Here is a 21546-nt window from a genome sequence, read left to right as displayed (position 1 = left end):
AGATCAAATAATTTTTTTTCTACTTCTTAAAGAAGAACATCAAAAAATAATTCTATATATCCACAATTTGACCAATAGAAAACTAAACTACGAGAACATAAAAGTTAACAAATTTTACATCAAAATTTGAAATACGTCACATAATTTTAAATAAAACAAATTTCTAAAAATTTCAAGTATTTAAAAATGAAAAATATACAATTATAAAAAATAACATAAAATAACATATTTTATCTGTAATCACCTAATTAAACATTTAGTCAACAGAGTTCTTTTTATCTATTTAGTTAACACAATTAGAACTAGGTCTAAAATTTATTATTTGAAACCCGGATTTAATCAGAGATCCGTTTCATTACGTTATGAAAATAGGATATATGGATCCGGATAATAACATCTCGGATCCGACTAAACCAAATATGAATTTTAGAAATGCCTATCCAAATCCGGATCCGTATTTTTAAAACATATTAGATTTTTAATTTTGTTAATATGTATATTTGATATATTAATATTTATACATCAAATTAGTTTTATAACATTATATTTAAAATATTAAATATATATGTGTGTGTGTGTGTAAATCTTGTATAAATATATGATTTATGTGTCATTTTAGAATTTTAGTATTTTAAAGATATTTTATTAATTATTTTTATGAATTGAGATCTAAATCTAAATATCAGTATATAGTATAATATCTAGAGGAATATTCGGAGGTCAAAAATCTAGATCTAGATACCAAATTTATAGATTCGATAAACCCAAATTTATATTTACATAATTTAAATTTTCCGGATATCCAAATCCATATGTCTCCATAACTCCGGTAAGAACTTTTTGTAAAGAAAGAAAAAATACTTTTTTTTTGTTACATAAGAAAGAAAATATACATTTTGGTTAACAGCTGTAGTTTTTTTGTTTTTTGATAAATCAATAGTCAATACTACCATTTCTATAAAATTGAAAATAACTTTTTATCCAATACATACATGATACATCACACATAAGGTGATGTCAGGCCGATTATACATACAACCAAAAAAAATTGGGAGTGACGTGTCCAGGAGTGGCAAAGAGAAGCAGAGAACTGCGTGCGCCCGAAGCTTGTGCCTTCTCTCTCCCTCTCTCTGTCTCTGTCTTTCTCTAAAGTCTCTTCCTTGTTTCTCTCTCTCAACTCTTAGTGTGAAGAAGCATTAATTTCTCTCTTGGTGTGTCTGAGAAACAACTCGCTCAAAGGTAAACATAGACTATCTTCTTCATCACTCACTCACTCACTCCATCGTCTCTCCACTGAAACAAAAAAAGTTTTGATTTTTTTTTTTTTAAATTACTCTTCACATCTTTTGTCGCGAAGCCTGGAAAAGTTATGTCTTTTCATCTTCTTCGCAAATAACTGAAAAAGACTGAAACTTTATTTTGGGGTTTTGCTTCCTCTTCCTCGTTCTGATTCCGATCTCCTCTTCTTTGTTTTTGTTTCAGGTCCTTTGCTTTTGCTAAGCTTACTCGGAAGCGAAACACATACGGTAACTGCTCGCATCTCCTTTTCCTTTCTCAGTTTCCAGTCTGACAAAGCTTAGACTTTGAATGCGGGTTTTGTCTTTGATCGGAGATTGATTGAGACAAGACAACCAAACCCTAATAGTTGTCGTTTGGGTTGTCTTAGGTTAGGATAATGTTTAATACCCAACTACATCTCTGTCTTCGTCCCTGAATGCTCGTTACATTACATTGCAGTGTCTTTTGTCTTCTCTCTAGTCCCCACTCTCTTAACCAAGTTGCTTTTTTTTTTTAATCTTTTAAAGATTAAACTAATGCATCCTCTGTTTAAACATGTGCTCTTGGGTAAAGTTTTAGTCTTTACGGGCGTTGTTTCATTCTTTATTAGGAATGTAGAACCGTTCTTCTTCTTTCCTTTTGTAAACTGGTTCTTGTATCTATACATGTAGCTTTAAATTACTTGTCTTATAAGTCAGCAAACACACAAGTTACTTACTTTATATGGAATTCACAAACAAAGGAAGAAAGTTTGTATCTTTTTTATCATTGGATCGCTTTGTGTTTCTCTTCTTAGCAATCATTGCTCTCCATCTTTAGCTTCCACTGCTAAGCCTGTAATTCTGGATTATTATGTTTCATTTTTTGAATCCTGTTCTTCACATTTCAGATGAGCTCTAGGAGATTTGTCAGGAGAGCATTGGTTCTAGACGAGGATGATGAAGATGATGTGGTGTACAGCTTCACGGTCCTCTTACCGAACAGCACGAGTGTGCCCCTCACCGTCACTAACCCCGAACGTGAGATGCCGATGGGGAGTTTTGTGAATCTGGTGAAGGAGGAGTATGAAAAAGCTCGTAAAGACTGTCTCTTGATGACCAAGAGGACAAGGGTTGATTGGAACTTGGGCGGAAAGTTCCTTCTTGAGTCAGATGGTGAAAGGATGAAAGGAGTGGTTCGCTTTGCTGCCTTCAAGCCCAACTCGTCCCACATAATACGTCTTGATGTGAGTTTCCTCCCCCCACACTTGTTCTGTTAAAATGAGGATTTGTTCTTGAACTATTTTCTGTCTTCTTGTTTTCTGATGTTCTCTCTGTCGACCTTTGGATCAGGACGGTTCTGGTGTGAGTTCCACCATGTATGAGGTCAGCATTACTATTCTGAAACATAAACACTTGCTGAATGTTTGTCTCGTTACGTTGGTATGTGAAAAGTTCACTCTTGGTTTTGCAGAACCTGTGGGATTTGACACCTGACACTGATCTTCTGAAAGAGCAACCTGAAAATTATACCTTTGAGACAGCTCTTGCGGATCTAATAGTAAGTGTTTCAGTATTATTTGAGTTAAAAGGTGAAATGCCTTATGGAAAATTCATGTGTGTTTGTTCAAAGTGGACATTCATATTCTCAGGACAAGAAGATGAAATTGTGTTTGACTGTGTGTTAGATTTCTTATTTATTCCTGATATGGAACTCGAGTGCTCATGCTGTTTATATCACAGGATAATTCTTTGCAAGCTGTGTGGTCTTGTTCCACCAGAGAGCGAAAGCTGATTAGGTTTGTACTTGTCATTTAGAGGTTAGATGAACAAAACTGAGTGTGATCCTTCAATTCATGTGATTCCTTTTTTGCAGTGTGGATGTTTCTGCAAATAAGATTTCAGTCTTTGATACTGGGAGAGGAATGGACAGTAGTGAGGAAAATGCTATTGTTAAATGGTGAGATTTCTTCTTCAGTTTCATTCAAATGCTGACAAAACATGGAAGTAAGGGCGGCTATTGAGTTATGATTATGAACTGAGAAACTGTTCTGTAGGAACATACAACTATACAACCTCACATGTCTTTATATATTTAATAAGATTGATACTGCAATCAAGTTTTGTTTCCTCAGTTTGATACTGCAGGTTTAATGTTTTTGGTATTAACTTGAACATTCTTCTTTTTTTTGTTTTATATTGTGCAGGGGAAAAATAGGAGGCTCATTACACAGATCTGAAAAGACCCTTGCTATTGGAGGCAGCCCACCATACCTTAAGGTAACTCACTAGTGGAAAATAGCTCAGGATTCATCTTGCAATTTATAAAGTTTTTTATTTCAAATATTTTGATGGATAATTAGCACATTGGGTTAAGAAATATGTCAGTTTTGGATTATTCGTTGTTATCACTACCTGCTATTGTACGATCTGAAGAATGATTCACTCTTTTTTTCTTTGTAGCCATTCTTTGGGATGTTTGGATATGGAGGTCCTTATGCTTGTATGTTCTTGGGAAAGTGAGCTTCAGCTTCCTCTTTAGTCAACCTATGATCTTCTGCATTATCTGGTTGCGTTTTAACTCTCTTCCTTTATTAGGCGTACTTTGGTGTCTGCTAAAACGAAAGAGTCCAAGAAAGTATTCACTTTGCACTACGAGCAAGAAGCCTTGACTGACAACCACTCAGTCTCGGGAAAAAACTGGAAGGTAATATGATTCATTCATTTATTAAATTTTGGATTCTATGTCTCGCTTGTGGTTGCCAACGTTTCCTAAATAATGAATTGTATAGACTAGTGGTGGCATGAGGGACCCGACAGAGGAAGAAAATAAGTTATCGCCTCGTGGAAGTTTCACAAAGGTTCACTCTTTTTCTAAATTTCCTAGTCCCTATATATATCACCGTTTGCTTTTCAGCTTTTGACATTTTCAGTTTCAATGCTAATCTGAAACTCCTGAGCTTTATTTTCTTTCCAGATTGAGATATTTGAATCAGAATTCGACATGTCCAAAATATACCAACTACAGTGCAGGCTTAAGGATATTTACTTCCCTTACATTCAGGTATTCTTAGTCTATCAACAATACAATATGTCATAATACTTGGTTATTGCTTGGAGTTTTGTTGATCGGCTTTTTAGGTTACTTTTAGCATGTTAATCTTCACCAGAGTACATTATTGTCTACTTGAGTCCAATGATGCTTCAAAGTACTGTCCTATAAAATAGGGAAAATGCATCAATTCCTGTTCGCTAGTATAAGTTTTTTTTTTTAAATTGTCCTTCCTTTGAACATTTGTCTTGGTTCTAATCAAATGTCACACTGCTTTTTTTAATGTGCTTTATCAACCTGTAGTGTGACGAACTTTCCGAAACTGGGAGGACTGAAAGGCCTGTAGAGTTTCAGGTTTGTCATTTTCATCACTGAATAAATAACTGTGTTTCACGTTTGTATTACTAAGCGTATCATTTTCCAGGTCAGTGGAGAAGATTTAGCTGAGATAGCAGGTGGTGAAGTTGCCATTACCAACCTAAACTCCAAGGGTGAAGAGTTTTCGTTTCAGATTCGATTCAGTCTTACAAGTGAAAAACGAAAAGGTAAAAAACCTTCAGGTCTCAGCTGCTTGGGATTCAATATTTGGTAGCATAGGCTTCATTAGAATTGTGTTGTGTGTCTTCTAACAAAGAGATATTCTGCTTGCGGTGTATTGGATAATGAAAGTAATTTATGTAATTGTCTTTTCCAGGGAGACCTCAAGAGGCAAATGCTCGCCTCAAATTTGTTTATTTTCCAATCGTCCAGGTATGACACAACTCTTTTCTGAAGAAGCAAAAACATTACCTTTGGTCACCTTTTTTTAACTGAAGGCGTTATGAGCTATACAGGGAAAAGAAAGCATCGAGAAAATTTTGGAGGGGCTAGCACAGGAAGGATGCGAAGTTTCCGAAAACTTCCAGACTTTTGGTCGTGTTTCAGTAAGAAGGCTTGGTCGTCTACTTCCAGAAGTCCGTTGGGTTAGTCTTCTCTTGTCACCATTAGCATGCTAACTACATGAAGTTCTTCAAATGCGCTTGAAAAAAGAACTTCACTTATTGCCCTTGTTTGTTTTACCAATAATCATGTGTAGGGTTCAATACCGTTTATGCAAAAAGGTTTCAGAGCGTCTACTTTGGAGAAATCTTGCCGAAGAGTAAAATGCTTTATCGGTATGAAAATGCTCATGCATATATTCAATTCTATATGCACCTCTGGTTTAGTATTTTTTTTTTTATGAATGTATACACTCCTTTTTTGCAGATTTGGATGCTGGTTTTAGCCCAACGCCCTCCAAAGTGAGATAAACTCTAACCTAGATTATTTGAAGTATTTAGCACATTATCATCTGATCACTGCACATTCTTTTTACAGACCGACCTCGCAAGCCAAAATCCTTTCTCGGTGGCTCTAAGAAACTTCGGAAGTAAACCGACAAATAAGGAGAAGGATACTGGTAAGTTGAATCTTTAAAGTCCTTCTGCAAACTTTCTTCTTCTTTTGGTACTAAGATTAGAAATGAATTATTGTTTTGCAGATGTCAAAATGGTGATTCGACGAGAAGGAAAACAACTCGGCATCACACAACTGGACCAGAACTATCAGGATTGGGTTATGAAGATGCATGATGCCCATGATGAAGAGGCCACGTCAGGTGAAGATGAAGGCATTCTCGTTCTTGAGTCCTTGGATAAAAAGGCTCTTGGCATCTTGCGTGATGGTATGTATTAGCTTTTCATGCATGATAAAGAAACTTTGGTTAGTTGATTTTAGACAGAGTTTCTTACTGGTATTGATGCTGAAGTAGAAACATGCTTGAGGATTCTCCTTGTCTAATTTGGGGTACTAATTACTTTCAATGCTCTTGTGATCTAGCTGTGAGGGTGCACAAGGTAGTTAAGAGAAAAGGAAAGTTGTGGAAACGTGGCCAGAAAATAAAGATTCTGAGCGGAGCTTACGCTGGGGTTCACAATGGTAATGTCTACGCTACCATTGACTATTTTCTAATAGAAGGGTTTGAGGACGAAGCAGGCGGTTAGTACCATCTCCACCCTTCATTTTAACTACAAGTGGAATAAATGTTTTGTACTCGCTGTGGCTAAATCTTTTCTTTTTATAATGTTTTTTATGAGCACAGGTGATACTCGGATTCTATGCAGGTGACTTTCTTTTTCTCTTCCATCTGAGTATTTTATTGGGAGCTGTGTGGTCTTATAGCTTTAAAATTTTAGGCCTATCGATTGCCCTGAGAAAGAAGGATGCAAGCTTTCATGCATCGATGAAAGTTGGAGACTGGAACTTAAGAAGTCTTTGTCCTTACCTATTACTTTAATCGACTCTGGAAAGGTCAACCACTTTAACTATTTCTTTTCTTTTCTTGTTATTCTCTTTCTTCTGCGTACAGCCAACAAGGGTTTCACTCTGAGAAACGTTTTTTTTGTACAGTGCCTACATGCAGATGCTGAAGAATGGACTAGAAAACTTGAAAAGAAACAGGAAAAGGCACCTTCGAGGATTGATTTACTGGAAGAGAGGGATTGCAGAGAATTGAACATTGATGGGGTAAGAACGTGTCAATATTTACTTAAGAGTTTGATGTCAACACATATAAGTGGCAGTATGTAGAGTAACGTTTTCTATATCAATATGTGACAACAGGAACTACCAGTTTCTGTGCGTGTTGGGAGAGCTCCCCCGCAACAGATTGTGGCGGTTATCCGACCTGCATGCTTCACATCACCGTCAAAGAAGTTGGAGCAGAAGCATATCGTTAATATGGAGGGCAAAGAGATGGTCATGGTGGTAAAACTGGCAGATCCAAACACGAAACCGAGTGCTAAGGTTGCCGCCAAATCCGTGTGTTCTCAGCGCTTGTTTCCTACATCTCGTAAAGGGATTGGTGGTCTTTACATCTTCTCCCTTGGCTCCAAGTTTCCTAACCTCTTCAAGAGAGCTGGAACTTACAACTTTTCTTTCTCTATCGTAAGTAATTTTTTCCTTACTGCTTGCCAGTTAATTTTTTTTAGGAGTAATCATGTAATGTAATTTCCGAAACACTTTTACCTTCAGGGCGGCTCGATAACGTGCAGCAGAACGGTTGTTGTTAAACCTTCTTCAAAGGCAGCAAAGTGGAAACTTGATGAGAGTCTGGACCCCCAGCCGTGGAATGTTCGGTAAAGACTCTTTAAAACTATTCCCTTCACCTGTAAATTTTGGAATGTCGAAACTTGATCAATATGAGTTGTGTTTCTTCTACAGGGTTGGTTCGTGTCTAAAACCTTTCGGTATTGCCTGCTTAGATGAGTATGGAAATCAGATACAGTTCACTTCTGTTCCAAGCTTGGAAGTTGAACTGAAAGCCAACTCTGGATTTCAACTCAAGATTGATGACTTTGAGGCCAACCTGATAGATGGAGGATCAACTCTCATGATCAAGGTATATATTCCCCATGGTTAATGTTAAGCGACTACAGATTACTAAAGACAGTTCGAATTGTGTATGAAAGTTTTGTCAAACCTAATGCAGGAAATGCTCGTTGAGACTGATGGATTAGACAAGATCAGCCCAAACTATGATGCAACCTTGGAGATACGAGCACAAGACAAACCTCTATGTGTCACGATTGCTTGTAAATGTAAGATAGAAATTCTATGTTTACTGGTTAAGTCTTTATGAAAGTTTATTTCCTTTTAAACAACCTTTTTTCTTGCTTTTTTCAGTGAACCCCGGGCCTCTGGAACGTGTTGAAGTGAATAATCTTCAGGCTTTTGAAAATTTGCTTCCAGGTTCTACTGTTGAAAATTTGATTCTGGAGGTACGCTTTGTATGTCTATGAATATTGTTTATACAGTAACAGGTTTTTGTTCAATTCAAGTTGATCATAACTTTCATGCAGATGTTCGATGGATTCAATAACCACGTTGCAGAAGGGACCACTGTTCTGATAAATACTGATGGCTATCGTATTGAAGATTGGATGGGCGCTGACCGTAAGGTGTGATAAACTTATTCTCTGTCTGACTTTTTGAGTGGATCTTATATAATATACAGTTTTCTTGCCATTGTAGCACTATGTAAGATGACTCAGTTTCTTAGATGGTTTTGCGTTTTGATTTGTTGATCATTTTGATAGGTTGATGGCCGTGGCTGCATTGATCTCTCTGGCATTCTCAAAGTCACAGAAGGCTATGGAAAACATGGTAACATGATCTTTTCAATCTCTATATTCGTCTGGCGTCATTTCCCTTTTACAATTATCTTCTGATTGTGATATTTTTTTTTGTTTGTTTTCGACAGTCTCGTTCTCTGTTGTGTCTGATTCTAAAGAGATATTTCGGAAAGAGTCTCAGATCGAGGAACGAGAGCTAAGGCTTGTAACAGAGGTAAAAATATTCTTTTGGTGCAAAAACTTATCTATCTCGTCCTGAAAATTGTTATGTTTCAATCAGCTGCCCGGGCCATGTACTGCCGGTTCAAATCTTACGAACCTCATTTTCAAAGTGACGGATTCAGATGGTTCTATGGATACTAGTATCCATCATGACGAAAAAACCAGGTGTTCCCACACCCTGAGCGTTGAATCTGATTCAAGCAGAGTTGAGAGTGGAATCAGATATGCCTTTGTCCATGGTTCCTGCAAAGTTCCTTCTCTCTCCTTACCTGAGACTGATGGTATCTTCTCCTTCAAGGTTTTCCATTCTCGGTATCCTGAGCTTCATGTGGATTTAAAGGTAATATGTGACTTGAGTTATATATTGATATATGTTTCAGTTGATGCTCATGTTAATTCACACTGATTTTCTCTTGTTCAGATTCTGATAACGCCTCCTCCAGCAATTGAAAGAGATGACAACATTGGCTGTTCAACACCTTACTCAAGGATGACATCAACACCTCAATCAGGGATGGCTTCAACCACAAATCGACCAGGGGTGATGACTCCAACTCCCAGTTTAGGATTGGAACGAACTCCATGTTCACAGTTTGGAGTTTTGGCCATTAGGTCACAGTCTTTGGATGGAAGCTGCCCATCTGGCGTGATGGATATAGTGCAGTACACACAGGTATATGATTATCACTATTTATGCCACAGATATTTTGATAATTTTCGTTTCATCTTAGACTGATCTAATATTTGTGTTCCAAGTTCATAAAAAATGTCTTTTTCTCGGCTGCAGAGTTTAAAACAAGAACTCAGTACATACAAAGGCAAGCAAGAGGAAATAGATGAGCGTCTAAAATGTTTGGTGGCTGAACAAGAACAGGCCGACCAAGAGTTGATTACTTTGCAAGGTAACTACTATCTTGGCGATCCTTTTTTCACTTTTTGGTTTTTGAAACTCTTAACCTGTTCATGTAAATTTTCATCTCAGCTTCTCTGGATTCTATCTGTGAGGCGCTCCCGGAATGCCTATCTACCAGAGAGTCAATGATGAAACACATTGAAGAGGAGCATCAGGACACTGCAGCATCGGTGTTTTGTTCTCTTACCAAAGATGTTCCCCCTCCACGGTCTTTGAATCTGTCAAACAGAGGAGTGTTTGGCATTGTAGCCCTTCTTGGTTCAGTTGCCTCCACCTCACTAAGCAGGTGAACATCAATTTATAACCAAAAAGTGTTTCTTTTCTGATCCGAGTCGAAACTTCAATTTTCTCAAAGTTATTTGATATGTGACAACTCAGGGTATTATCTGCATATTTGGGGAAGGACACAATGCTTGCGCTGGTATGCAAATCATCAGAATATAGTCCAAGCTTTGATGAGTACCTGAAGCTTCAAGCTGAAGCAGCTAGGCTCCGACGTCCCATAACCAATCCTTTGCAAGTTATTTGTCTTGATGCAACCAGGTAATCTAGACTCTGATTGGTTGCTAATTTTTGATTCTATTGCTTAGCTAACTGATGTTATGTTTGGTGCTCTGATACAACAAAAATGTAGAACTTGGAGAAGTGGACTTGTTGAAAATGATCCTCAGAGGAGATTAGCGATGGTTAACCCTTCCCTACGCAATGGAGATCCCATACCAGGTTTCAAAGGTTACGCTGTGAACATGATGGAGCTGGCTTTAGGGGACCTGGATATAGGGACAAAGTCGGGTCACGGGCTTAGAGAGACGCTCTTCTATGAACTTTTTGGAGACCTGCAAGTTTACGAGACAGGAAAGGATCTTGAAGCAGCCCTTTCTTACCTCGTTGGTGTAGATGCTGTGTCTCTAGATGGTGTGATCAAAACAAGAAAAGGATTTTTATTCTCTGGATCCTGGTACGTGCGCTTGCTTTCTACTTCGGTTATTATGACTGTTGAAACTGATCTCTCTGCTCTTTTTTTGGGGGGTTGTCAGCATTCCGGAAGTTCATTTCCCAATAACAATACCAGAGAACCACGAGAAGACGTTGGTGAAGATGGAAATAACGAGGGATAAGAAGAGAAAGCGCGAGGAGGAGATACTTGTGGAGGAAGGTTTGTTGAAGAAGATAGGGAAAAAGCTGAAGAAGGCAACTCAGAAGTACAAACGTTGCACAGCCATGTCTGAGTCTCTGGACGTATAAATGTTTGTGGGAGGCTTAATAAAAGCATTTTGGTGTTAGTTTTTAGTTCATGAAAACTTGGAACTTGTTTATTGTGTCTGTTAGGGCTGGTCTTTTGTGGATATGATCGTCGTTGGTTGTTTTGCTTCATCACTCTATGTTCTGAATGTTTATATAAGCTTTTCGTTTATAAAGTAGACTCTTGTATGCTGCATGAACAATCAGATTCTGCTACATCTATCTCCCACAAATCAAAACACTTAAGTGAGATTCTGTAAATAAAGAAAAATCCTAGTCAAAGTTGAAAATAGCAAAGGAGCAACGCTAAGTGAAATGTCAATTTTGGGTATCTCTGTAAATGTATGAAGTTCGGGGTATTTCCAAGAAAGTACAGAAATATATAGTTACTTCTGTAAATAATAGTTTGCTTCTCTTGGGAAACAGAGCACCAATCTATAATAGCCAATAAAATCTCAGTTTTATTTCAAAAAATATTTATTTTTAAAACTTGGTGCGTGTTATAAGTTCACAAAGAGTCTCTTCACTTACTCTCTTTCTCACTCCACGTCTCTTCATCTTCTGCTTTCTTTCCTCATCTGGTTGCATTTTACACTTTCCTCTCTGAAGATACAATATAGTTGCTCTTCTTCTTTTTCTTTTTGTAGGTTTCCTCATCGCTTTGTATTTTTCATATGAGTGACCGGAGACCGCTCAAGAGAGCACTGGTTCTAGTTGATGATGATGAAGAAGGAGATAAGTTTTACAAACTCAAGGTTCTTTTACCAAACGGCACTAACGTGACACTCACGCTCACTAATCCACAACCTGAAATGTCGATGAGGAGTTTCGTCGATCTGGTGAAAGAGGAGTATGACAAAACTCGGAAGGGCTGTGTCTTGTCAGGAAAGATGCGGAAACGGATTGACTGGAATCTGGCTGCTGAATCTTATCTTGACTTTAACGGTGAAAAGATTAGAGGAATAGTTCGACTTGAGAGTTTTGATCCTGATTTCTGCAATATCCTACGTCTTGATGTGAGTCTTTATTTTTAATCTCCTTTTGTTGCTTTCACTTGATCTGTTCTGATGTGTTTTGCAATATCTTTAATCTCTGGACCAGGATGGGTCTGGTGAAGCTCCCACTATGTATGAGGTCAGTATTATTATTTAGGTTTTTGATATATGTAATGTATATCACTGACTCATTTTAACTTTGTTCCAGTGCTGATGATTATATTCTTGGTTTGTTCTTATATGCAGAATATGTGGGATTTGACTCCTGATACTGATATGCTTAGAGAACTACCTGAAAATTATAGCTTTGAGACAGCTCTTGCGGATCTTATAGTAAGTGTTTTTTTCAGTAACAATTAATTACCTGAAGAGATTTCCTGTTGAAAGAACTACAATAATCATTCCTCCTCATTTTTTTCACAGGATAATTCTTTGCAAGCTGTGTGGTCTTGTTCCCCTGGAAACAGAAGACTGATTAGGTTTTTTCTTGTCATAAGACGTCAAATGATCAAAACTGAGTTTAAAAAAAAAAAAATTGGAATTCATGTGATTGGTTTTGCAGTGTGGATGTTCTGGAAGATCGGATTTCAGTCTTTGACTCTGGTCCTGGAATGGACAGTAGCAAAGAGAATTCTATTGCTAAATGGTGACGCAGCTTAAACTTAGGAAGATATTTTTTTCTTTTGCAAAATACTAATGTTACTGAGACACTATTATTCAACTAAAAATGTTCTTTCTTTTACTAAAATTATAGATTTTTGTTCATAACTTTCTTTCAATTATTTGTGCAGGGGGAAAATAGGGGCTTCAATACATAGGTCTAACAAATCCAAAGCTATTGGAGGCAAACCACCATACCTTATGGTATGTAACACCAATAGAGCATCTTTGAGTTAACTTGACAAGTGTGTGTGTGTGATACATTGTTCTGTCAAGTACTTTACTGTTTTTTCCTTCTAAAAATGGACTCTTACTCTTATGCTGTATAGCCATACTTTGGAATGTTTGGATATGGAGGTGCATATGCGTGTATGCATTTGGGAAGGTGAGAGTATTTTTTCATGTTTTCACCGATCATCAGTGTTCCTTTCCTTATGTGCATCCAACTCACTTGACATTTGCATGGTTAGGCGGACGTTGGTGTCTTCAAAGACGAAACAGTCCAAGAAAGTATTCACCCTGCAACTCAATAAAGAAGCACTGATTGACAATCGTTCTATATCCGGAAAGAACTGGAAGGTTTATTATCATACAACCATCTTGCTACTCAGTTTAGCTTCTTAATACAATCATCAAAGTTCATCTTCTTTTTTTTCTGTAAAGGTCGCCGGTGGAATGAGGGATCCTTTGGACGAGGAAATGAAGTTATCTCCTCATGGAAGCTTCACAAAGGTTAACATATGTCACTATAGTAGCTAGTTTAATCATGTATTTATAACACTTAAAATTCCTGAAACCGCAACTGAGTATTCTATTTCATTTCTAGGTTGAGATCTTTGAATGGAAACGCAAGATCCCAGAGATATATCAACTTCAGTGCAGACTTAAGGATATTTATTTTCCTTACATCCAGGTAATTGTTCATTATGTTATAACTAATCTCTTTGTTCTGGTGGTTCTTGGATGGCTTAATGATATTTTTTTTTTTACTTTTGTCAACCTTGTAGTGTGATGAAGTCTCTAAAACGGGAAGGACTCTTAGGCCTGTTGAGTTTCAGGTTAGATACTATCATTTTCTTATTTATTTTCGTGCTCTTAGTTACATTCATTGCTTTATCTTTTTTTATTTTTTATTTTGACATTATCAAGGTCCATGGAGAGGATTTAACTGAGATAGTGGGTGGAGAGGTTGCCACCACCAACCTAAACTCCAAGGGTGAAGAGTTTTGGTTTCAGATTCGATTCTGCGTAAAAAGCAAAGGTACTAAGCCTTTGGACAGTTTAAGTTGCGTCTAGCTGCTTTTGCTTCTTCATCTCATTGTTTGTCATGCAGGAACATCACAAGAGGCAAATGCTCGTCTCAAGTTTGTCTATTTTCCAATCGTCCATGTATGACAATCTTTTTTCAAAGAAGTAAAACCTGACCTCTTTGGTTACCTCTCTTGAACTGAACAATTTGTGAGCTCTTAACTTTTCATTGTTGCAGGGGAAAGAAAGCATTGATATAATTATAGAAAGCTTAGAGAAGGAAGGGTACAAAGTTTCTGAAAGTTTCCAAACTTTTGGTCGTGTTTCAGTAAGAAGGCTTGGCCGTCTGCTCCCAGAAGTCCCTTGGGTTTGCCATCTTTACTCTCTGTTGTTAGACAAAGAACTTTTTTGACCAATGCTATTTTCTGTGTAGGCATCAATTCCGTTCATGGAAAGAGGAACCATAGCCTCTACTCTTCGAAAATGTTGCCAAAGAGTGAAATGTTTTGTCGGTATGTCAAGTTATATACATTCTTCTTTTCATAATATGTTTTATGATTGTATGTTTGATTCATGGTGATTGTAGATTTGGATGCTGGTTTTGTCCCAACACCCTCAAAAGTAAGCTTAAACACTATCCCCAAGACTAGTTAATGTAATTAGTACCTTCTTTGTTTGATTACTGACAATGCCCTTTTTTTTTTGCAGACTGATCTTGCAAGCCAAAACCTATTCTCTGTGGCTCTTAAAAACTTTGGTATTAAATCAAAGGAGAAAGATAACGGTAAGTATACAAAAATAAATCCAAGTTTTACTCATTTTTTGCTATTCTTCTAGTGACTAGAGTAGACGTAACACTTGGTTCTACAGATGTCAGTATGGTGATTCATAGGGAAGGAAAAAGTCTGACTTATGGGCAAGTGGAGCAGAGTTATCATGAATGGGTTCTTAAGATGCATAAGTCATATGATGAAGAAGAAGCAGTAGGTGAAGATGAAGCAACCGTTATTTTTGATTCTTTGGATAATAAAGCTCTTTGCATATCTCCTGGTTGTCAAGGTATGTTTAGCTTTAAAACACTTTCATGGTTTTCTATAAAGTATTAAAAAATGTAACTGAAATGATTGTTTGAGCTGTAGCTGTGAGGGTGCACATGGTAATGAAGAGAAAAGGGAAGTCATGGGAACGTGGACAGAAGATCAGGATCATGAAAGGTGCATGTTCAGGAGCTCACAAGAACGATGTATATGCAACCATTGACTACTTCCTTATAGAAAACTTTGAAGATGAAACCGGAGGTAAAGTAAATGAGGATCATGTTTTACTTTTTTTTACCATTGTGGATTGATCTCTTTCAACGTGTCTTCTAAGCAGGGGATGCTCGGATTATTTGCAGGTGATTGATTTTAAATTAAGTTCTGACTTGTATTATTTGTTGTATTCTGACTCTTTAAAAAAAAAAAAATGTAGGCAAATCAATTTCTCTGAGGAAGAGGGATGCATGCTTTCAACCATTAAAGGAATCTCAAAACTTGAAATTCGAAAATCATCATCTTTTCCAATCAGTATAATAGACTCTGAAAAGGTCAATAACTGAGCCCTGAAACCATACTTTTTCTATTCTTCTGCATAACTCTTTTAACCTAACTCTGAGATGTGTTTCTTGTGCAGTGTGTACTTCTAGATGAGAATGAATGGAACAGAAAACTTGTCAAGCAAAAAGAAAAGGATCCATCAAGAATCGATTTGCTGGATGAGAAAGACTGCAGAACATTGAACTTCAATGGGGTAGGGACGTCTCATGCACTTCTTATTAATAAGAAGTTAGATTTAGACTATGAATCTAAGCACTTGTGTTTCAATAACCATGTTACAGGAAACAACTATTGGTGCATCAGTGTGTGCTGGACGAACTCCACCTCAACAGATTGTTGCAGTTGTTCGACCTGCTAGCTACACATCTCCACCAAAACTGTCCAAAAAGTTGGATCAAAAACATATTGTTAAGATGGATGGAGAGATGGTCATGGAAGTAGAGTTACAAGGCAGATCAAGGGATAAGAATGCAAAACCGTTGTATTCAGATAGATGTTTTCCTACAATCCTTGGAGGGTTTCATGGTCTTTACGTCTTCAAACTTGAGTCCAAGTTCCCACACTTGTTCAAGCAAGCTGGGACTTACATTTTCAGTTTCTCTGTTGTAAGTAAAGCTATAACTAATACAAAGCTACAATATATATCATATAAGTCTAATCGGTGTACATTTTCCTTGTAGGGGAATTCAATTACTTGTAAAAAGAAGGTGATAGTTAAGCCATCTTTTAAGGTGGGGAGTTGGAAACTTGGTGGTAATCAGGAGACCATTAATGTTAGGTAAGACTCATAACTGACTGCACTGCCATTTATCAGACCTTTCTTCACTTACATAATAAATGTGTATCTACAGGGTGGGATCGTGTCTTCCACCTTTATCTATCATTTGTTTGGATGAGTATGAGAATCAGATACCATTCGCTTCTGTTCCAAGTCTGCAAGTTAAACTGAAAGCCGGTCTAGATTTCGAAGTCCCGGTTTACAAGATTGAGGCCAACCTGATTGATACTGGAATTCTGAAATTCAAGGTATCTAAGTCCAAATGCTGTGACTTATGACTATATTTTTAATATTAAGATAGGGTAGATAGATACTATGTACAAAGTCTCTGGTGGTAAGTGTATTAATTTTCTTAAACAAATGCAGAATATGCTCGTTAAGACTGATGGGTTAGATCACATTAGACCACACTATAAAGCAACCTTAGAGATATGCTCAAAGGATGAACCATTTTCTGTCTCAGTTGCTTGTGAAGGTAAGCCTCTTGCTTTGAATTTGTATAGAAACAGTTATTCATTTGTCTGTTCTGTAAAACTGAAGTAACTTATGTTACAGATACAAAATAACTTGATTTATAAAGTGACTTTTGTATTTCAGTTAAACCTGGGCCTTTGAAGTGTGTTGTCGAGAACAATCCACAGGCTTTGGAAAACTTGCTTCCGGATTCTACTGTTGAGAACTATATCTTGGAGGTATGTATAAAACAAGTATTCAATAATATCTAAGTAATGAGCATTTCCATCGAATGAAGCTGAGCGCAGTAACTTTTAAGCAGATGTTCGATGGATATAATAATCATGTTGAAGAAGGTACCACTGTTTTGTTGTGTATGAATGGCTTTTGTATCCAAGACTCGATGGGCTTAGACCTAAAGGTGCGAGAAAGCTTATTTTCTTCAGTTTTAATTACAAAAAAAAAGATGAGTAGATAAAACAAGTAGTAGACAGAGCTTAGTAACTTGTTTCATTTGATCACTTCATAGGTTGATAGCGATGGCTGCATTGATCTATCTGGAATTCTCAAAGTCACAGCAGGCTATGGGAAACCCGGTAAAACAAATGGTGCCCATTTGTTGTGTAAGATGTAATAAAGAGGTATTCTCGTTGTCTAATATCTTTGTTTTCTCTGTAGTATCACTTGCTGTAATGTCTGGCAAGAAAGAGATCTTCAAGAAAGAGTCTCAAGTTGAGATAAGAGAGCTCAGGCTGTTAACAGAGGTAAAAAAATCTTTGTAACTAAGTTTGCTTCACTTGTTCTGCAGTTAAGTCTTCATCTTCTCTCTGCCCTAAACACTTTTATCTTGTTTTTTTTGTTAAAAAAAGCTCCCAGAGTACTATACTGCTGGTACAAATCTGACAAACCTCAAGTTTAAAGTGGCGGATTCATATGGTATTATGGATACTAGTATCAACAATGACGAAAAATCCAACTGTTCGCACACCTTGAGCATTGAATCCACTTCAAGCAGCGTTGATAGTACAGTCAGATATGCCTTTGTTCATGGCTCCTGCAAAATCACTTCTCTTGCCCTACCTGAGACTGAGGGTGTCTTCTCTTTTAAGGTTTTCCATTCTAGGCACCCAGAGCTTCATATGAACTTAAAGGTAGGTAGTAATTATAATCTTGAAATATGTGAGAAGAAAATGCATGTTGTTTGTTGATAGTATCTTCTATTAATTTTTCAGATTCAGCTAACATCTGCTCAAACTTCTGAAAGAGATGAGATTGGTAGTTTTGAACCCAATCCAAGGATATATCTAACGCCTCAATCAAAGATTGGTTCAACTTCAAATCCATGGGTGACTCCAACTCAACAGACACCATCCTCACAGTCACAGTTTAGACTTTTGTCCATTAGAGAAATGTCATCGGCTATCAGTAGCCAAACTGCACCAGTGGATATGTCACAGTTGAATGATTACACTGAGGTATGTATAGATCATTACCCCATTTTAGCCACACAAAAAAAAAATATATAATGATGTATAACTTGCGTTCCAAGTTCTTGTTTTGAAAATGCTCCTTTTCCTCTGCAGGTACTAAAAGCGCAGCTCAATAGTTACAGTGAAAAGATATTGAAAGTAGATGAGCGTCTCAAGTGTTTGGAAGCTGAACATGAAGAGGCTGCGCAAGAGTTGAGTGCCTTGCAAGGTAACTATTAGTTTTTTTTAAAAAAAAGAGCTTTCACAAAATGTTTATTAGAACATAGTCTCATTCATAGTTTCTCTCCATCTCAGCTTCTCTGGAGCCTATCGGTGTGTCGTTCCCAGAGTGCCTATCAACCAAGGAATCGATGATGAAACACATCGAAGAGAAGCATCATAACACTGAGGCATCGCTGTTCTGTTCTTTATACAGAAATTCTCCTGCTCCGAAGTCTCAGCTTCTGTCAAAGCAAGGAGTGTTTGGCATCGTAGCGCTTCTTGGTTCAGTTGCCTCAACCTCCCTTAGCAGGTAACACTAATCTCTAGATCTGATCATATTTTTCTAAACTTTGGACAAAAACTTCAGTATTTTATGTTACTTGAGTATATGAGTATATGACAGGGTATTGTCTGAGTATTTGGGAGAAGACACTATGCTAGCTTTGGTATGCAAATCTTCGAGACTTAGACCAGACAGTGATCTCAAGCTTCAAGCCGAAGCAGCTAGGCTCGAAAGATCAATTACCAGCCGGTCACATGTTCTATGTCTTGGTTTAAAAAGGTAACGTACCATTCAAGTTTTGTATTGCTAAACCCTAATGTTGTTTCTTGATGATCTTTTTTTCTTTTTCCAAACGTGTAGTCCCTGGATTGGTGGACTTGTGGAGAATGATCCACAGAGGAAACTATCCATGGATGATCCAATGCTAACCAATGGAGATCCCATACCGGGTTTCCAAGGCTATGCAGTGAACATGATCAACCTGGCTGAAGAGGACCTAAACATTAAAACAAATGACGGTCATGGGCTTAGGGAAACGCTGTTCTATAGTCTGTTTGGGAAGTTACAGGTTTATGAGACCAAAGCACAGGCTGAAGAGGCTCTTGAACACATCAATGGTGATGGTGCAGTGTCGTTAGATGGATTTATAGCAAAAGGAAACGAGTTATATACAGTGTACAGGTACAGTTGACCTCGTCGTTGTTTCTTTTCCATGTTAGCGTGTTTGTATGTGACTTGATGTTTTTGATTCTTTTGCCGTGTCAGGAAACCGGAGATTCGTTTCCCGGTAACAGCAAGGGAAAACGAAGAAGAGAAGTGGAGCAACTTGGAAGAAGCAAGGAACAGAGTGGGAAGGGTTGAAAATGAGATAGAGGAGGAGAGGTGTTCGTTGCTTAAGTTGGAGAAAAAGATGGACAAGGCTAATGAAAGATATGAGAGTGCAACAAAGCTTTCTCTAGAAAGCTAATCCAGAAGAATGTCAATGAACTTTTCATCTTTAGGACTTATGAGTTCAACCGGATCTCAAAGATTTTCAAACATTGATTATCGGTTTGGCTTTCGGTGTTTTTTGGGTTGTTTCTTTGTTCTCCTTGTGTTTGGGTTCATGGTACTGGTTTATTGCGATTAATCCATATAATCTAGCCCTTCTATTTTTAGTTTGATTTTTTTTTGCTCTTATGAAAAATACATCCAACTTATACTACTGATTTATAAAAATTGAAATTATATTATATGATTACTAACCAAAAATCAAACTAGCTGAATTTAACTGAAGTTACATAAATTTAATTAAGTTTATCATAATTTATCAAAAAATTACAACTTTCATGAATTTACAACCAAAAATCAAACTAGCTGAATTTAACTGAAGTTACGTAAATTTAATTAAGTTTATCATAATTTAACACAAAACCACAACTTTCAGTTTAATCTGACTATGAATTTACAACTGAACCAAACCAAGCTGACCAAATCCAACATGTCTTCTTTAACAAAAAAAAAAAAATCCAACATGTCTTATATAAATTATAAAATGCCTCAGTTACGCCCAGACTAAAAGGTTAATATAATATCCAATTATAAAGTACTGTCTGATCTAAAATATCATACTACTCGCAGATATTAGAATCCAGATCCAAATTTCGTAAAAATAACTAATAAAATAAAAATATTTTTCTCTAAAATATGAAATTCTAAAATAATATATAAATTAAATATTTATACAAGATGTATATATATAAATATGAATATAATATTTAAAAATTAAAATATAGTATTATAAAACTAGTTTATGAATCAGTATTAGTATATCAAATATAATTATTAATAAAATTTAAAAAAATTAATATGTTTTATAAATACGGATCCGAATTCAGATATCCAGACTTAAAAATTATGATATCCGGATCCAATTCAGTTTTGACAGATCTTTGAATTTTATTATCGGAATTCGGATCCAGACGTTCCAGTTATCCTAATTTCAGAACGGATCTGAAAAAAAAATTTAAATCGAATCTGGATTCCATATAATAAATCTCAAGCCTAATGAGTGGATAGTCTCCTTCTCTCATTTTAGAGTAACTTTTTACTTTAGTTTTAAAAATACTTTGGATTTCGCCTGTTATTTACCAATCAAGTGGAATGCAACTTTTTCATTTTTACCCTATCTACTATTTACATAGCGAAACTCATAGGTTCATTTTTACTCACAGTTTTACTAGAGTAATATTATTTATTATTATTTTTCTTTTCTTATATGTTTTCCACTGTATTGTTTTTCACGCTTTTAATTTTATTTTTTATTTTGATTCAAGGTACAATTAGATTACACTATTTTGTAATAAAATAACATAGAATGATTGATTTCACTAATTTCATAGATACTTTTTAATGTTTGTTATGAATGGAATGAAATGACCATTGCATTAATTCTAAAAATAATTAAATAAAATACAAAGAAAACATTCCACAAGAAATTTTGTTGTATTTCATCTCTATCGAATTCCATTTATTTTTGTTCCATTAATTTCATATTTAATTTACCAGTTACAGCTTTACTCTCTTTTTTTTACAGCCTTACTCTCATCCAACCAATCACACTCTTCATGTTAAATTGAAAGCCTCATATAGGGTGATACAGACTTTAAATTTGGTCAAAGGCTCAAAGCTATAGACTCATTTTTCTAGCACGAACATAGGAAAAAAACCTTTATACTACTGCTCGGTGATTAAACATACGTCCATTCGACAAAAAGAAAGATAAAATAGAGAAAAAGGGAAGAGACCGATATAAGTGGGCGATTTCACAACCTAATTTTGGTTTAATTTGAAAAAAAATAAAAATAAGAAGATGGGGGATTTCATAACCTAATTTTGGTTTAATTTAAAATAAATAAATAAAAAGATGGATCGCCTTTAAGAGAAAGAATCCTATTTAACTAAAGTGAGACATAAACAAAAATTGATGTTTAAGAAAGCAGAAAAAAGCTGATCATGACGAAATTAA

The 21546-nt window shown here is 36.3% G+C and overlaps 1 protein-coding gene across 3 annotated transcripts; it reads left to right on the top strand.

Moving 5' to 3' along the window:
• The first annotated feature begins 1034 nt into the window (after positions 1-1034).
• Positions 1035-19706, top strand: LOC108853959 (structural maintenance of chromosomes flexible hinge domain-containing protein GMI1). 3 transcript variants are annotated; one of them, XM_057008859.1, is made up of 39 exons: positions 1035-1239; positions 1483-1526; positions 2168-2503; positions 2610-2642; positions 2731-2817; positions 12255-12310; positions 12394-12477; positions 12623-12695; positions 12821-12876; positions 12962-13070; positions 13155-13223; positions 13318-13404; positions 13499-13549; positions 13641-13752; positions 13825-13880; positions 13978-14106; positions 14173-14251; positions 14326-14360; positions 14448-14523; positions 14610-14798; positions 14879-15037; positions 15114-15135; positions 15210-15324; positions 15411-15527; positions 15616-15939; positions 16015-16112; positions 16186-16360; positions 16479-16587; positions 16710-16804; positions 16888-16986; positions 17095-17161; positions 17244-17329; positions 17435-17716; positions 17798-18040; positions 18149-18263; positions 18350-18566; positions 18660-18818; positions 18900-19220; positions 19305-19706. In XM_057008859.1, the coding sequence occupies exons 3-39, from the start codon at positions 2168-2170 to the stop codon at positions 19504-19506; spliced, it is 4722 nt and encodes a 1573-aa protein (XP_056864839.1). In that variant the 5' UTR covers positions 1035-1239; positions 1483-1526; the 3' UTR covers positions 19507-19706. The 3 variants fall into 3 exon arrangements, with proteins under 3 accessions (XP_056864839.1, XP_018482940.2, XP_056864838.1); XM_018627438.2 differs by lacking the exons at positions 12255-12310; positions 12394-12477; positions 12623-12695; ... (29 more) ...; positions 18900-19220; positions 19305-19706 and adding exons at positions 3000-3055; positions 3133-3216; positions 3464-3536; ... (29 more) ...; positions 10229-10552; positions 10632-11030 and having other exon boundaries at positions 1064-1239; XM_057008858.1 differs by lacking the exons at positions 1035-1239; positions 1483-1526; positions 2168-2503; positions 2610-2642; positions 2731-2817 and adding exons at positions 11391-11852; positions 11938-11970; positions 12078-12164.
• The last annotated feature ends 1840 nt before the right edge of the window (positions 19707-21546 follow it).

This window comes from Raphanus sativus, chromosome 4 (genome assembly GCF_000801105.2).
Source record: "Raphanus sativus cultivar WK10039 chromosome 4, ASM80110v3, whole genome shotgun sequence".
Taxonomy (NCBI): Eukaryota; Viridiplantae; Streptophyta; class Magnoliopsida; order Brassicales; family Brassicaceae; genus Raphanus; species Raphanus sativus.
The sequence above is the reverse complement of the archived record's forward strand: the minus strand, read 5'-3'. Positions and strand labels throughout refer to the sequence as shown.

Coding starts and splice junctions, on each gene's coding strand:
- LOC108853959 (XM_018627438.2), top strand. CDS start 2,168: ATGAGCTCTAGGAGATTTGTCAGGAGAGCATTGGTTCTAGACGAGGAT. Junction 5,463..5,553: donor AAGAGTAAAATGCTTTATCG/GTATGAAAATGC, acceptor CCTTTTTTGCAG/ATTTGGATGCTGGTTTTAGC. Junction 9,355..9,468: donor ATATAGTGCAGTACACACAG/GTATATGATTAT, acceptor TCTCGGCTGCAG/AGTTTAAAACAAGAACTCAG.